Raw genomic sequence first — 17,500 nt, 5'->3', positions numbered from 1 at the left:
ATTTCTTACAGTTGAATCTAGCACATCTTGGCAGGAACCTACACTATTAACGAACTAGACATATTCTTCAAAGGTATCTAAATGACACGTTAATACTACATACTATGGTGTATATGTAGCCTTGAAATATGTTATAATACTTCTCGAGTGATATTTACAGATATGTTAGAAATGTGCCTTGTAGAGGGCGTAAAAAAAAAAAGTCACAAGATAAGCGGAGAGAAATCATGTTTCATCAAAACCTTTTCAGGCAAAGAGCACAGGCACTTCAGAACCACGACCCTCTGTGTCACACTGAGTGGCCCTTTATGGAAGTGAGATGAAGTGCACGGCGTTGTGAGTGTGTGACATTCAGCTAGCTTGCACAGGTCACGTGGTTACAGAACAACAGAAAACATATGGAGCGTTCAAGACGAGACAGGACAGCGTGTTCTCTGTGATTACATGAGGGAAACGCACCGTGACTCTCAAGGGGAGATACAAACATGCGGTTTTTAATTAAACCACTCGCATATAAAACTTCTCACTTGTATATGTGAGCACTGGGAGCTAAACTAAGATAGACTGATGGCTTGTGGCATTTTAAACTCATGACTCACTCCCCTTGTCGATCACTTAGTGTTTCTTTAGTGCACATTAGACATTCACTGAAGTATAAGCAGGGTTATAATCATTTCTTTAGATGTGTTTTCTGATTCCCGTTTTTTTTTGTCCTCCTCAGGAGAACAGCTTTGTCTCCCGGGCGACAAGTTTGAGTGACTCGTCTCGGGTTCTAGCAACAATGAGCCCAGATGTTCGGCATCTCTCGTTTTTTTAAAGATTCGAACCTCCTGCAGTGTTCATTTCGAACTGAGGATGAATACATTCGCCCAACTGTCGCTTTTACATTACTATGTTTTTACAACCAAAAAGAGACGATGTCTTCTATTTTTGTTTTCAGGCAGACCTGCAGGAGGATGTCCATCAATTCTCTTTCAAAAACGTTATGACTTAAGCCCTCTTACTTTCAGTGAAGTGAATCAGTGAAGTGAATCAGTGAAGTGAATCACTGATTCATATCATGGCAGTGAATCAGCGAGAATCAGCCTGGGAATCACCTTGAGAATGATTGTGAGGAGCATGGCGCTGATGCTGAGGGGGATGACGCTGCTGATTACCCAGCTCAGCCAGTAGGTGGCGCCCCTGAGACCCATCATCCTCACCGTCTCCTTCAGCCGGGCCTCCTTCTCCTGCACAATGCCCTTGACAAACATGGCCACCGAGTAGACCCATGCCAGGGTCATGTAGAGGGGCAGGGAGCGCGCCAGTGAACGCAGGAACCTGCGGGGTCACAAGGGTCACGAGGACCACAGTGGGCGGCTGACTCTGACTCTGACTCTGACTCTGACTCTGACTCTGACTCTGACTCTGACTCTGACTCTGACACTGACACTGACACTGACACTGACACTGACACTGACTCTGACTCTGACTCTGACTCTGACTCTGACTCTGACTCTGACTCTGACTCTGACTCTGACTCTGATCTGACACTGACACTGACACTGACTCTGACTCTGACTCTGACTCTGACTCTGACTCTGACACTGACACTGACTCTGACTCTGACACTGACTCTGACACTGATCTGACTCATAAATGTGGCACAGGCTGGTTAAATCTGTGCCAGGTCTGGGATAGATCAGTTCAAGAGTCAGGTAATGTCCACACACCATATGACCCTGGAGTACACAACACTACTGCTCAATGTACCGGTGCAAAGTACTCTACCATTGGCTTAATATGCAGAAATACTGACGTCACAATTCGTAAGGGACTCTTTTACGCGTTTTCCACAAACAGGGAATGGGTACCATTCTGGTTTGTGCACCAAAATTTAAATTGTAAGGAGCATTTTGTCCAAAAATAAATTGGTTCGGAATCTCAAAAGTTGGTTTGCAGATAGTTGGAACCAAAAGATAGTTGGTCGCCTCACTCGGCTCAAAAGATGGTTAGAACACTTGTCTCTTTGACCAAGTGATTGTGTTCCACCCCTGTGTATGTTTCCTTATCATTATACGGATACATCGCACTTATTTTCTTTTTAAACAAAGCTGCAAACATCTAGCCTTTTCTTTTCAGGATGTGTGTAAGACAGTGAGCTCAGGGCGTCGGGAGAAACATATTAATTAAAGCTTCCGGGAGACACGGCAGCAAATTGGTGGTGAATTCTGTTTGGGTTAGCACAGACACACGCAGAGGGAGGGAGGGATAACACACACACACACACACACACACTCTCTCACACACACACACACACACACACAGACACAGACACAGACACAGACACAGACACAGACACAGACACAGACACAGACACACACACACACAGACACACACACACACACACACACACACACACACACACACACACACACACACACAGAGGGAAGGATAACGAGGCAGGATTTGGTCTTCAAGGCCCCTGTTTATTCACAGCTTGTTTTGGTTCAGACTGGCGCAGTGGCTGCTCCTACTCTAGGTGCAGTGTACATTTACCGGCCATGTGCGGAACAGAATTAGTTGAAATGTGTTATATTATGTTATATTCAGCGACTGAATGTTATATGGCATCACATTATTTGTGAGGAAGGGAGTCGTTCCAAATGTGGTGATGGGTAAACATAGGTGGGATACACAGCGGTGAAATCATATGTTGGGTGTCCTCAACCTCTTAAAAACATAGGCTAACAACGCATAGAGTTATACGTAGAATAGAATCAACACATGCCCTTGAAAGAAGGAATGCTTGAATAATGCCTCTGTCAGTAAAAGAGGATGTCTGTGTTCAGAATGGGTTTAAAGGACTTAACATCGAAGATGGTTTTTAAAACTCACACGGAAGCTTACACTCACTACCTCCTCAGGCCAAGGCAGCATACCTCACAAACATTTAAAATCCATCCAAAGCTGTGCCAAGTACCAGGTACAAAAACCCAAAAATGAAACTGATAAGAGAGGACGCTTCAAACACAAATTCATCAATACATCCTGAGTCAACTCTCTGCTCCAGACCAATGCAAACCGCAGCGGGGGAAGCAGACGTCCGCACACACTGGGAAAGCAGGTGCGAGAGCCGGCACAGCCGCCGTCGTCCATATGCCGCGCTGGCCGTAATTACTACAGCCTTTCAGCGCCTTATTAATGTGCCAGAGAAACTGTGAAACCATCGTTTAGAACTGGCATGTGATTGGAGCTTGCTAACGCTCAGCCCCAGTTCTCCTCCCTCCCCTCCCCCCGAAGCCCGGGCACCCGGCTAACTCAATTTAGTGTTATTAATGTTTACAAATTGTTGATCGTAGGCCAGCGTATTAGGCTGATGAGGAAATAACATTTTGCCCAGCTGTTCAAATGTACATTTTATTTACCGGGGAGATTTTTTCCAATTAGACTGCGAAAAATTGATTAGGCCCGACCCTAATGAGAAACCATTCCTTTTCCATTTCATTCGGCTGCCGGGACTTTATTTGTTTCAATGAGGCTGTTGTTTTTTTTTTGTCTTTTTGTTTTTCTTTAAAAAGGTGACAGCCTGTCTTTATGCTGTCACTTCGAAAGAGAAAGAACAATGTCGGTTTGACAGCGAACGAGTTCAAAGGTCAATTGCCCATAACAAAGTCTAAGCCCTACTGATGGAACAGTGACAGAAGAAAACAATAAATGATCTTAATACGCTGCGTGACCCATAAGGCATCCGTCTCATCCTTAAGGTTAACGTTGGCATGATTGATAAGACCTCGAGGGGACTTAGGACTAAAAATAAGGTGACAAAATCATGATGGCGGCTATTTAGAATGAAGAAGGCGAAGCATATGGTTAGAGGATATTTCTACAGAGTTTCAGAAAAATGCCGTAGATCTGAAGCCAGGGGCCTGTAATCATCTCTGTGACTTGTGAGTGAAGGACAGCACAGTAGCGCACGGCGGAGGCGGAGGAGGCCGCCTACGCTTCAGAAAAAGGTCACTGGTCTTCAGAGAAAGTAAATGTTAACATAGTTTTTTTTTTAAAAACAGAGGACAAAGAGAAAACAAGAAATGAAGAGATGGAGTAACTGAAGTTCATGTATTCAAAACCAAAAAAAAGAACGTAGGTCCAGACCACTTACATCCTAAGCACCGGTTTGCACAACTGCTGTTTACAGGGAATGATTTGGCTTTTTTTCGGCAAGCAGATTTAATGAAGCTGTATTAGCTCGATTAGCATAATCACCCACTTTTTCTGAAATCAAAGTTCACCCAGGTCATGCTTGACACAATTCATTTTGGAGATTAATTTTGCAATAATTATTCCAGTTTATCCAAAAGAACAACAGAGCTCATCGCATCACCAACATTTGTTTTGTTTGTTTTGTTCCAAAATGAAAGTGCCTGCTTAGCTTACTCTGCCAAAATAATTTACAGAAAATAACTTGGACTCACATAATGTTTCTCAGGCAATTACTATGGGCAAGTATACAATACACCAAACAAGTAAATCTATTGATGATTTTTTTAATAAAAAACTAAACATTTGCCGTAAACTACCTTCTGCCAAAATAATCTTCCATCAGATGACAACAAAAAAAGGTTATAATCCCCTTTAAGGTCCCATTACCTTCTTAATTATATTCAACACAATCCTTAAACTTTGTGAAGCATTAAGAAAATCAATTAATATCATTTCTCATAATAGAAATTCATCTCAATGTTGATGTTAATGATTTTTTTAAATATTAATGACCGAAATAAAGTAACGAGACCCTGGATGTAAAGCATAATTGATTGTTGTTGATCAAGCCATACACCTCAGCATTTAACATTCATAATTGATCCTGAGCCTTCATGGTTTGTTCATTTTCATCAATACATTAGTAAATGTGACCTTAAAGGACTTGAACCTCAATGGAACTTAAATGTAACCGTAACCTTGACAACAGCTATAACAATAAAGCAGATAATGCTAAGCACAGTTGTTGGTGATGCTTTGAGATGTGGTAGCTGACCTCAGCCCAGAACCCACCCAGAACCGACCCAGACCCTCCCTTGATTCCCCGGTTCTTCATCTGAGGCGCGGTCGACGGATCGACGGGGGCTGACCGACTGACCTTGACCATGACACTGATCAGAGCGCAGGGCACGGTGAGCAGCACCATGTTCTCTGTGAACCAGGCGAACCAGAGGGCGCCGTTACGGGCGCCCACGGCCCGCAGCACCTCCTTCAGCCTGGTCTCCTTCTCCAGGACCAGGCCCTTGATGATCTGGCACACCGTGTACATGAAGGACAGGACCAGGAACATGGGCAAGATGCCACCGATGCTCGAGATGAAGCTGGGCATGGTAGGATGAAAGATGTGGGTTAAGATGGAAGAGATGAATGGATAGATGGATGGGTGGGTGAACGGATGATTGGATGGATGGATGGATGAGATGGATGGATGGATGGATGGATGAATTGATGGATGAATAGAGGGACAGATGGGTGGGTAGCTGAATGGGTGAATGGTGAATGGATGGATGGATGGATGAACTGATTGATGGATGGATAGATGGATGGATGGATGGATGGATGGATGGATGAATTGATGGATGGATGAGATGGATAGATGGATGGATGGATGGATGGATGAATTGATGGATGGATTGATGGATGGATGAACTGATGGATGGATGGATGGATGGATGGATGGATGGATGGATGGATGGATGGATGGATGGATGGATGAACTGATGGATGGATGGATGGATGAATTGATGGATGGATTGATGGATGGATGAACTGATGGATGGATGGATGGATGGATGGATGAATGGGTGAATGGGTGAATGGGTAGGTGAATGGATGGATGGATGGATGGGTGAATGGGTAGGTGAATGGATGTATGGGTGAATGGGTGAATTAATGGATGGATGGATGGATGGAGGGATGGGTGAATTGATGGGTGGATGGATGGATAGAGAGATGGGTGAATTGATGGGTGAATGGTTGCGAAGTTTGTGTGATGGTCAGGAAGAAAAGGTCTTGAGGAGGTTGATGTGGTGGGAATGGGTTAACCAAGGGAAGTCTATGTAACATTTACTGAGGCTCTTGCATTTAAGGGGAGTGCAAGTATATATGTGTGTGTGTGTGTGTGTATGTGTGTGTGTGTGTGTGTGTGTATGTGTGTGTGTGTGTGTGTTTGTGTGTTTGTGTGTGTGTATAAACTTATGTGTAACATCAAAACTGTATGTATATGTTCTGTTCATGTATACAATGTTATTTCCACAAATCCTCACAGAAGGTCATCTCACTCAGCTATTCTGTGAATACAGTATCAGATTTGATCCTTTCAACTGACCGTTGTCACCCAACATATTAATATATTGATGTGGCAAATGTCAGTTTATGAAAACAGACGGCCCCTAGACAATGTCGACTCAACAGGGGATCTGTAATCAAAGCTCGGCCTGACAGGAAGGGCTTTTATGGATTAATGGTGGCGTTATTGGAAACCGTAATATATTTGAGTAAACCCCTTTGAGACAACGCATCGCTTCGCTCTCTCATTTATTACAGTACGTCACAAGGCCAGGATGATGCATGAGAGGTTGCTCTTACCAAACAAAAGGACTATATTAAACAAGCTTCATAAGGCCACCCAAATGTCATGTCAATATCTTACCGGCAAGCCTGGAATACAAAGTGCTGCGTACACTTTATTATCGAGCATGGCCCAATACATCAATCTCTCTCCATGCTTGAGAAAGCATGGATTCCACGTATCAATTATGAGCACACACCTCAAACACAGACCCAAACGGAGAGGCCTATGCTAAAGGGTAACTGTGTCTTGGGCCATTTCTTTGATGGGGATTTTAGGTGCTGTGCACTTTGTGCTGCTGGAATAAGCATTCCACATCCCATCTGTGCTGTGTGGGTATTAAGAATTCATCAAAGAGCATTTTCACATGTATCTTTTTTTTTGGGTTATTTTTTTTACTGTGAGAACACACTCGATTCCTTTCTTTTTTTTTGCGTTTTGTTTGTTTGGGTGCAGAATAAGTAGAGAAAACAAAGGTACTGTGCATGGCGGGGGTTCCAGCATCCGTCAGGGGAACTGACACTTTGGTAAATCATGATGGGCAGAGTGCCCACTCTTCCGGTTTCCATGACAACGTTGTGGCAGCGAGGGAGGAGAGTTGTCTTAAGGGGTGTGTGTGTGTGGGGTGGAGGGGGTGGGGGGGGGGGGGGGGGAGTGAGAAGGGGGCACTGAATCACAAATCACCCCGCATGTTTTATTAATTTAGATTTTTGTTTGTTCTTTCCTATTTTTCTTCATTTTCTCTCTTTTATTTGGGCGAGCCTCTCACTTTGTAATGATTTAGCGGAGCTGACAACCCTCGTAATAGTAACATCCAGCCAGCGATGGGAGCCGCACCTCACGCCTCCCCCGGGAGGATAAAAGCACTTTTAAAGTCAATATAACATGGCAGGCCCCACACCTCATATTAATTGCAGATTACAGCACAATTCACTGGGGCAGAGCAGAGCCCATTTACCCGATGAGAGGAGTCTTTTACAGGCCCCTCTCCTGCCCTCATCTGCCCTCACGCCTCCATCCTGCGCTGCGCTGGAGAGACAAAACACCGCCAGGACTTACACACACACTCCCCTCTCTCTTTTCTTACTTAGTTATTCATTCACTTTGTTTACTTTTCTTTTGTTCTTCCAGGTTTTTCTTGTTTTCTTCCTTTTTTTCTTTCCTTCGTTCTTTGTTTCTTTTTTTCTTAGATTCATGCTTTCTCTTCCTTTGTTTGCTTGTTTGAGCGCTTCATGTCTATCCTTCTCTTATTTTCTAACTCTGTCTTTCATGAAGCTTCTCTTCATTCCATTTTCACCTCTGCCCTAGTGCTTGTTTGTTGGCATTCTCTTGTAGACCCCTGATGTTGCTTGTTCACATCACAGAATAGGCAGCCGTCATTCCGAAATCAACATATCAATTACTTTGAGCAGCATCCACCACTAGGATAATGAACACACTATTTCCTGTGCGGATCCTTCAAAAATCAGACATTTAAGTATGTAATTTGTGGCTATTTCATATTTCTTCTGGTATTTTCTCAACAACCACACAATAGTCTATATGTATGTAAATAGTGACAGTTATAGATTTCCATTGTCAAGAGGCCATGTGATGAGATGAAAGCACAGCTTTTTGGTACAGCTTTCATAATTATTAAATGGTGATTTTTATTTGATTTTATATATATTTTTTGAAGTACGAACACTAAATTGCCTAAATTAGTTCCGCATAAAAGCACTCTTGGACGCAGCAATCGGAAATCAATGACAATTCCGACAGGCCTTCCAGAACTCTACTTAAGGGTAATGGGCACACACACAAGCCGGGTCCAAAGAGTTCCTAATGGAACCCTGTGGCTCTGCTCACAACACAAGGAGCCGCTTTTGGGATTCTCTGTGCTGCAAAGTCTGAGCCGGCCCGACACTGACAGACGGCCCCAACACACACACACCTACACCTACACCTACACACACACACACACACACACACACACACACACACACACACACACACACACACACACACACACACACCTACACACACACACACACACACACACACACACACCACACACACACACACACACACACACACACACACACACACACACACACACACACACACACACACACACACACACACTGGCCGATGGCCTCCTCACACTGGATGACTCATTTTCTGCAACTGGGTTGATATTTTGGTGTTCGTTTATCTCTCCTTCTATCTCTCTTCCAGTGTCTGTCCATCACTCTCCTAAATCATGCTCATGTTACATTCTCACCAACAGCAGTCCTTTGCTGTTACCTCTCACCCTTTACCATTCAGTCATTTCCTCCTCTCCTCTCACTCACACTTCACCATTCAATCCCTTTCTTCCTCTCCTCTCACTCACACTTCACCATTCAATCCCTTTCTTCCTCTCCTCTCACTCACACTTCACCATTCAATCCCTTTCTTCCTCTCCTCTCACTCACACTTCACCATTCAATCGCTTTCTTCCTCTCCTCTCACTCACACTTCACCATTCAATCCCTTTCTTCCTCTCCTCTCACTCACACTTCACCATTCAATCCCTTTCTTCCTCTCCTCTCACTCACACTTCACCATTCAATCCCTTTCTTCCTCTCCTCTCACTCACACTCCACCATTCAATCCCTTTCTTCCACTCCTCTCACTCATCCTTCACCATTCAATCCTTTCTTCCACTCCTCTCCATGTCTTTTTTCATCCCTAATAAGCTCCAGTCTCTCCTTCCACCCTGGTGTCAGCCACTGCTGTGACAGCGAGGTCACTGGGGGTCACCCATGGAGCGCTTTACGCGGAGAGCCTTTGCTCCGGGGGCCACATATCCCGTTTCTTATCGAGGGACTACTGCTCCGAAACAGGAAGCCAAAACGAGTCACCAGAGGGGATCTCTTTTCAGGTCGGACCGGGGGGAAGTGACGGTGGAAAACACACAACGGAAAACAAACTGGAAAACGATCCAGGCCTCTGATCTCGGGGAAACAAATTGATTTGGTGAGTTGCTTTGGCACCCGTAGTGGCTTGCAGGGTTTTGTGGCTCCTGATATTGTGGGCTATTGACGCGTTATCCCCAACAGGTGATAGAACCAAGACAGTTCATCATTATCACCACCACCACCACCACCATACAGGATTCTTCATCATCGATTATTTCCTTGTAAGTATTTTATGTTAGTAAGCATAACCTATTAGAACTTACGAGGATACTGACTTGAGCATCACTCCATCTTTGACAAGCTAAAAATTCCAGCCTTCAAGACATCAAGCTGATTCGAAAAACGATTTGCTGACATCTGAACTTGCTGAACAGGGAATCACTATCGCTGAATTAAACCAAGGGCCCAGCACGTGTAAGACCAGGTGCACAATTTAGTGACTCCTGATGTGGGCGATCAAGACTTTATCCCTACAGGTGTAGGAACACTCATCACCATAATCATCCAGAATACTTTATAATCACCACATATTTATGCATGTAGGATGGGCATAGGATAATTAAATATTAGCACTCCATCTGTGATGAGTTAAGGAGTCCAGACTTCAACATTGAATAACTATTTACTGAAATGTCAACCTTCACAACATCTGGTGCATGTCAAAACACTGGGAGACCCTGTTGTCAGACTAAACGGTGAGCCCGGAATGTTTCTATGCTTGCGTGAGACACGCATAGGTTGTCAGTCTAAACGGTGAGGCCAGGTATGTTTCTATGCTTGCGTGAGACATTGGGAGACACTGTTGTCAGTCTAAACCAGACCTGGGCAAAGTGCGGCCCCAGGGCCATTTGTGGCCCCTTGGCTGTCCCTGACCGGCCCTCGGAGGTCAATGGTAAATTAGGAATAAAACGTAAATACCTGTGCATATTCACTGCTGGGAAAAATGTATGACTGCTGTCATTGGCAGCCTAAACATCTACTCTTACCAGTAGCAGTGAATCAAAACCATACAATTTAATGTTTTTTATAAAGAGATACAACTTATATTGAGCAAAATTGAGTTCAGCCTTTTGGTCCATCCGGCCCTCCACAACAGTCTTGCTATCTCATGTGGCCCCTTGGGGAAATGAATTGCCCACTCCTGTTCTAAACGGTGAGCCTGGTATGTTTCTATGCTTGTGTGAGACATTGGTAGACACTGTTGTGAGACTAAACAACGAGGCCAGTACGTTTCTATGCTCGCGTGAGACACACGCAGGCAGGTGAAATGCTGTCGCGGCTCAGTCATCTCTGCTCTACTCAGGCATGCACAACATGTCCCACTGTCATATCCTTGCTGTCCTTTGCCGTTGAATAATGTGTCCTCCATCGATCCAGTGAATTCAAGGAGTACAAAGGCTTCGAGGCTACATGTAGAATCCTTTTCGCCCGCAACGCAGCCTTGACCTCAGCCTTGTGTGTGTGTGTGTGTGTGGAAAGGGGGGGGGGGTGGTTGTACAGGATGAAGGAGGGTTTCAAAAACACTTGAATTTCATGAAACACAGCCGTATCACGGAAGCGCAGACTTTACATTTTTTTTCACAGCCGACGGGGATGTGAGGTTTAAAATCAATATCATGTAAATAGACTTGCAATGCACAGAAATGTTTTCTTACACTTCCACTTATTATTCATTTCATGGTGGTGCGCTTAATTTGCACAAAATTAGCCTAAAATGTATATTAAGACATAAAGATCGTTTATATCCTTACAGCCCGTACGTTTGGAGCTGCAGAGTCGCAGAGCCAAAGCCCTTTTCTTAAAACTACTTCATTAAGAATTGTTTCAGTTGATTTGTTCAAAACCACGCTGTCCGCGAATGTAATGATGTAGGATTGTCGTCTTAATTCCCACTTTCTCTCAGAACCTGGCGTTCATGTTCACTTTTGTGGAACACAAATCCATTCCAAGTACAGCATCTCCACAAACAGTAAAACTACCAGTGCTGAATGCAAGACCACAAGACACTTTTTTTTATTATTATTATTATTGCTTCTGATGGTTCATTAAGATCCATGATGCTGTTATTATATGTATGTATGTATATTTACTGTATATATATATATGGATTAAAACATTTCTAATTATACTGCTTTACTCACAGAGGCAGGGATTTGTGCTCACATTGGTGGCGAACAAAACTAGGTAGCTCACGGCACCTTTCCAAATAGCAACCCTGCCACTGCCAGCTGCATTTGAATACCTGCTGATCTGTGTAGGTTTTTCCACCGCCCATCTTCCTTGCTTTCAAAGGCGGAAGGGTCAGCACCTACCAAAGCGTGCCAGAGATACACACAGCTAGTTTGACCTCAGAGGCCATGAATCCATAAGGGACCCACCGGCAGAGGAGCCAGCCAGATTACTCCTGTATATTTACAGCATCAGTAAAGGGTTGAGAGAGTGGAATAAAGTGGTGAATATCACCTTTAAAAAAATAAAAATCAAACAAACAAAGAGTAACTTCACCATTCCTAAGTGGAGTAAACCATTCTTAAGTGGAGTAAAATGTAACACTTTTACATTTATTCAGTAAGGATGGAAGCAAGGGTGGAAGAGACATGGAGAGAATGGAGAGCGATGGAGAGGGCAACAGGCAACATCTAAGGCCTTCTTCTGTTCCAACTGGCTGAATGTGAACATTGCTTTGTTTGTAGTCCCAAACTGCATACTACAACAGGCAACAACCGCGGGGTTGGGGAGGTCATGGGAGTCAACCCCCCTCGCTGATTATGGAGCCAAGACAAGCGAGGAGCTGAAGGTTTAACCAGGGGATGTACAGTACCAGTCAAAAGTTTTGGACACACCTTTAGTGTTTTCTTTACTTTTATTATTTTCAAAATTGTAGATTAATACTGAAGACGTTTAAACTACGAAAGAACACATATGGAATGATGTACTTAACAAAAAAGAGTTATCTACCAATTAGAAAATAAAAAAAGTTAAGAAAAAACATCTCAAAAAATGAGAAGGTGTGTCCAAACTTTGAAATGGTACTGTATGGCTAAGGAGTGCAACAACAGAGTGGGGAGAGTGAGCAGAGAGCATCTGAGGATCACTCCTGGGATGGGAGAAGAAGCGGAGCACAGGCCTGAATGCTCTAGCGACGGCGTGGGCTGCAAGATGGAGGATCGTGCTGGAGTCGGCTCGGTATTCAGGGTTAGTCCATTGACTGAGATGAAAGCAACTGTCTATTCCGTTCGAAAAGAGACGCAATGAAAACAACTGCATGAATTATCGCTTCATCAAAACAGCTAGACACTCCACAGAATGCCCTGCGGCTTACCGCTTCTACCATATTTCATACCGGTGAGTGTGCACGCTGGACTCCTCTCACTTATAGACGGAGAGCTCAATATGCTTCCCTATGATCTGAGCTCCTACAGATCACAGTCTCTCTGCTCGCTCTTATCATCGTTCTACTTCTCCCATCCAGGTGAAGCATCTTTTAAAAGTGCTAATAACTCATCTGTGGAATGAATGAAGTAGGATGGATAAAAAACAAAATGGTGGCCCCCTTAAAAAAATTGCCAGATCTTTAAATTACATTTTAAATTCAGATTAGGGACCGTTTCTCTAAAACTGAAAAAATGGCCCCTCGCCACTAACCGATAGAAAACCAGAAACGTGGAATGCCTTTCAGTGCATTCATGACTGGTTTTCCGAAGGACAAAAACATAAAACAAAGAAAAAAGAAGAATAAAAACCATTGGCAGAGAAAGGGCCTTTCTACTCACGCTTCATTGAACCTTTTGTGCATCATCCCTTCGCAATTCCACTCTCAATTATTTATGAATGAAATAACAGTTTTCGAGTGTTAATAATTAATGCTGAACGCCCAGTGGCTAGACGAAGGGGGGACGAGGGGGGAAAGAGTAAATGGCTGTGGGACCTGGGGTATTGCAGTGCTTTATAGCTCTCGTTCATCTCTCCATGATCATTAATCCTTTGTTTTGCAGGGGAGGGGGGGCAAATGCGGAGTGGAGCGGGTGGCCAACGGTATGTCGCGACAGGCAGGCAGGTTAGATTGCCTCCTCCTAGTCTGCTCACACGGCGAGGGGAAAATAAATCATAAAAAAAGGAGAACGTGAGTTTGGTACCCCACCGCTCCAGAACGCCATTACAAAGTCGCATTATCAGAGGCGAAAGGCCACGGTGCGAAACCTCTGTCTGTTATTATCTGAGGCGGGGATCGGCTGGTGTGGAAACAGTACCTTTGTTAGCGCTGCGATTAGGCTCTGACTGAAATGGCATGCTGATTGAGTGAGGCTTGGTCACTGTTTGGCCGGGGGGGCATTAGGAAAATCCATGGAAAATGATTGCAATCTGCTTGGTTGCCACTTGGTCGATAAGGACATTAGTTCTTAAGCAAATGTGGACGCTATCTGCCTTGCCTGTCCGTGGTCATGCAGATGTTTCCAAGACAACCGTTCAACAGAACAGACCTCTGCAGTTCCATTGGAAGAGAAAGTAAATAAATAAATTAGTAAATAAATATTTCACTCTGGTTGTTACTGTATTTTTACCACTTCTCACCGTTTTGTATTTATTTATTTTTTTATAAATGCAGTAGGTCATTATTTTATTGCTCTTTTCTTCTTTGTTTTCGGTGTGTATATTTTCCACCATAACCCCTGTTAAGCCACATTGTTTGTTAAAAAGCTTTGTGCACATTAAACATTTATGCTGACCAATGCCTTTCAAACCAAAAAACTGTGCTTTCATCCCTGCCCACTCCCTCCAAAGCACACATAACTGGACTTTAAAAAAAAAAAAAAAATAGACAAAGAAATAAAAGAACAACAGAAAGAAAATACAAAATGAGAGACGGGAGAGGGAAATGTGAGAAAGCAAAACAGAGATTGTTTCCCCCCAATGCCTCTATAGGGACACAAAATGGCTGCAGGTGATGGATAAAGCCATTAGAATGGTCCTAGGGCCCTGTGAGTGGAGACTCCAGTTGAAACACTGCTTCTTTCCCACCCTAATGAAGCAGCAGACTCAGATTCGTGCATTTTTTTTTTTGCTTTTGTACTCACGCGTCGTCGACATAGCAGGGGTACGGCATCTGCTGGGCGAACACTCCGAGGGGTTGGGACTTGCCCGTGTGCATCTTGACGATCCCGTGGTCGATCATGTCCTGCAGGTAGGCGAACCCCCCCCACACGTAGCGCATGTCGTTGAAAGAGTTGTCTCTGGCCCCCGGGTACCATGACCTTATTAAACAAGGAGAAATGATCGTCAGTGTGGAGCAGAGACCCGCCCCCGCCCCCTGACCCAGGCCCCACCTTACACACGTACACATGCGGGAAAAACCGCCAGAGTCCGGGAAGGTAGTAAAAGATATGGCGAGACATTATCACCCCCCCCCCCCCCACGTGTTTGTGTTTCCCCTGATGGCCATTGTTGTGAGCAACTCCTTACATTGGATTTACAAAGGCGGCATGAACAGAATAGCCTGGCTAGTTATAATCTGTTGACTGACTGACAGTACCTTTTTTTTATATGATTCTTGTTTATTTTGTGAAGTATGTTAAATGCCCTGGAGCAAGACCTGTATCTTTTTTTTTTTTTTACATTTTAGATACCATTTAAGACTTTTTAGATGTCCTGGAGGCAAAGCCAGACACTTGTGTCAATGTGTCAATGTCGGACTAATCCTACCTGTCTTTAATCTTATTGCTTCTCTCCACGTCTTCGATGTCCATTCTTATCTTGTACTTGACGAAAGCCGGCAGCTGAGTGGCGTTGGCTTCGAGGCCTTCTAACACCACCCCTGCCCAGTACGTCTCCTCGTCCAGTAGCTCCAGCGCTCGGTCCACCAACGCGCCTTCATCTGACATGGCCTCGAACTTGTCCAGGTCCAGGCACTGTGTTGGGGGGGGGGGAAAGAAAATAGAAAAAAGCAGGGGAAAAATAATCACACCAGCCCCTTTTCAAACAAGTATGACTGAAAGAAAGCAACATTCAAACAAATGCCCAAACAAGGAGCAAAGTAAATATGTATACAGTAGAACCCCAATATGCAGGAAATGAAGAAGAACCACCTATGATTAAGTTTAATTTTAATAAGACATAAAATACAAAACCTTCTAATATAACTATAATAAACGCTGATAACAATTTACTATAATACAAGTTATGTGAATGTGCTTTCTCTCTCTCCTTCCCTCTCTATTTCACTCCCTCCCTCCCTCGTTCTTTCTCTCTCTATCTCTCTCTCTCTCTCTCTCTCTCTCTCTATCTCCTTCCCTCTCTATCTCTCTTTCTTGAGTGAATGAATGAAAGGTTCTGATGTTTTTTTTCTTCTTAACCCTCAACAGACAACGAACCAATGAAAAATATCTTGTAAACAACATTTAGGCCTTTTCCCTTCCTTCCTCCCTTTCATCATATCCCAGCCAGCCCTTCCCTTTGATATAAACATGAATGGAACGAGGATGGAATGCAAAGAAGATGGAGGACTCAAGGACAGACATACAGTACATGAGAAATGAGGAATGAGAGACATACATGAGAAATGCTTGAAGACCTGAGTCATTTAAGCAATATAGTACGAGTGGGAGTGGGGTAGGTAAGGGATAATCCCACGGGTGGTGTTCGGCCGTAGCCACCGAGGCCGATATTGCTATATTGTTATATTGCTTTTATAAAACAATTCTACAGTCAACAAATTAACATTTCAACACGAAGTTATTGATTAAAAATGGTTTATTTCGCCATTGTTTCTCCGCAACAATAGTTCCATTGTCAACGTCTTGGTTTGGAATTTTAAGAACTTTGAATTAACGGTTATCATCAATGCGCTAAAGAATGTTTCATCACGGAGTGATTTATTATTAGCTGTGAAAAGTCCAAGGTATGTTGACGGATAATCCAACTCATGGAACGTCTCTCGTCCAATCAGAAACAGCTAAATAATGCGATAGAACCCAATTGTTTTATAAGTATTAAGAACCACCACAGGCGGAAGCGCTACTCAGAGTGGCATGGAATTTAAAACTTAGGAATCTTTCAAATTTGGAATTTTTCCACTTAGTGCTCTCAGGCCACGTTCAACCACGGACAACTGAAACTTTGGTTCCTGAATCAGCAGATACGCCGGTTCCACTGCACCTCCAGATGGACGTCAGGCAGCTTGACAATCAGAGGGAGGATGGGTCAGAGAGGGTGGGCGGGCATGGTCGAGTGGCAGAGAGAGAGAGAGAGAGAGAGAGAGAGAGAGATAGAGAGAGAGAGAGAGGGGTGAGAACCTATGACTGCTTTTCCTATTGATAGAGAGCATACAGGCAACAGAGCTGCAAAATATATGGAACTGCCAAGGGACTGACTGCAGGCTATCTGGACAGGAGCCCTCCGTCTCCCTTCACATGCCATTCAAATCTAATGAGCTGTCATGGAAGAGCTGCCCCATCACTGTCAGGCTACACCTGCTTGTTAAGGTATTTCTGGCCAAGGGGGAGAAGGTCACATTGATGCCTGGCTTTAGGGCCCCAACTTGGCGCATCCAGACATTAAGGTGTAATGAGATTTCTGCAGTTCTGCCTCCTCTCCTCTCCCCCCCTCCACCTTTGTCTTGTCCTGCTCTGCTTTGCGTATTGTTACTCGTCCGCCGTTTCCATGACTTTTGCAAACTGACAGCATGCACACTAATTGGATTTGGTCTCGTATCGGTTAGGCCATAGTCTGGCTTCGGGGCTCGACGGCGCGGGCGTTTCGCTCGCATTAGCGACTAAAAATAGATGTGTGCGAACAGTAAAAATGTATTTAGGAGCACGAGGAAATAAAAAGCATTACAAAACTCAGCCCAAGCAAAAGCTGCTGGAACAGTGACCTTTTTGTGCGGACAGACTGAGCAGACCTTTTAGCGTTTAGAACCGACAAGAACTACTTTACTATAGAGGTGTTCATATTGTTTACTGTTATTACA

At 44.0% G+C, this 17,500-nt stretch overlaps 1 protein-coding gene across 1 annotated transcript in view; it reads right to left on the bottom strand.

The window, feature by feature from the left end:
- LOC308382368 (phospholipid-transporting ATPase ABCA1) overlaps nt 1-17,500 on the bottom strand; it is a gene marked incomplete at both ends in the record, with an annotated part of 237,019 nt that overhangs the window by 166,493 nt on the left and 53,026 nt on the right. Inside the window, 3 exons of the mRNA XM_080860090.1 lie at nt 5,120-5,342; nt 14,610-14,786; nt 15,235-15,440. Coding sequence (XP_080716216.1) covers nt 5,120-5,342; nt 14,610-14,786; nt 15,235-15,440 — 606 coding nt within the window. The remainder of the gene's footprint in view (nt 1-5,119; nt 5,343-14,609; nt 14,787-15,234; nt 15,441-17,500) is intronic.

Source organism: Sprattus sprattus (assembly GCF_963457725.1).
Source record: "Sprattus sprattus genome assembly, chromosome: 21".
NCBI classification, from domain to species: domain Eukaryota; kingdom Metazoa; phylum Chordata; class Actinopteri; order Clupeiformes; family Clupeidae; genus Sprattus; species Sprattus sprattus.
This window is presented reverse-complemented; position numbering and strand designations above follow the sequence as displayed.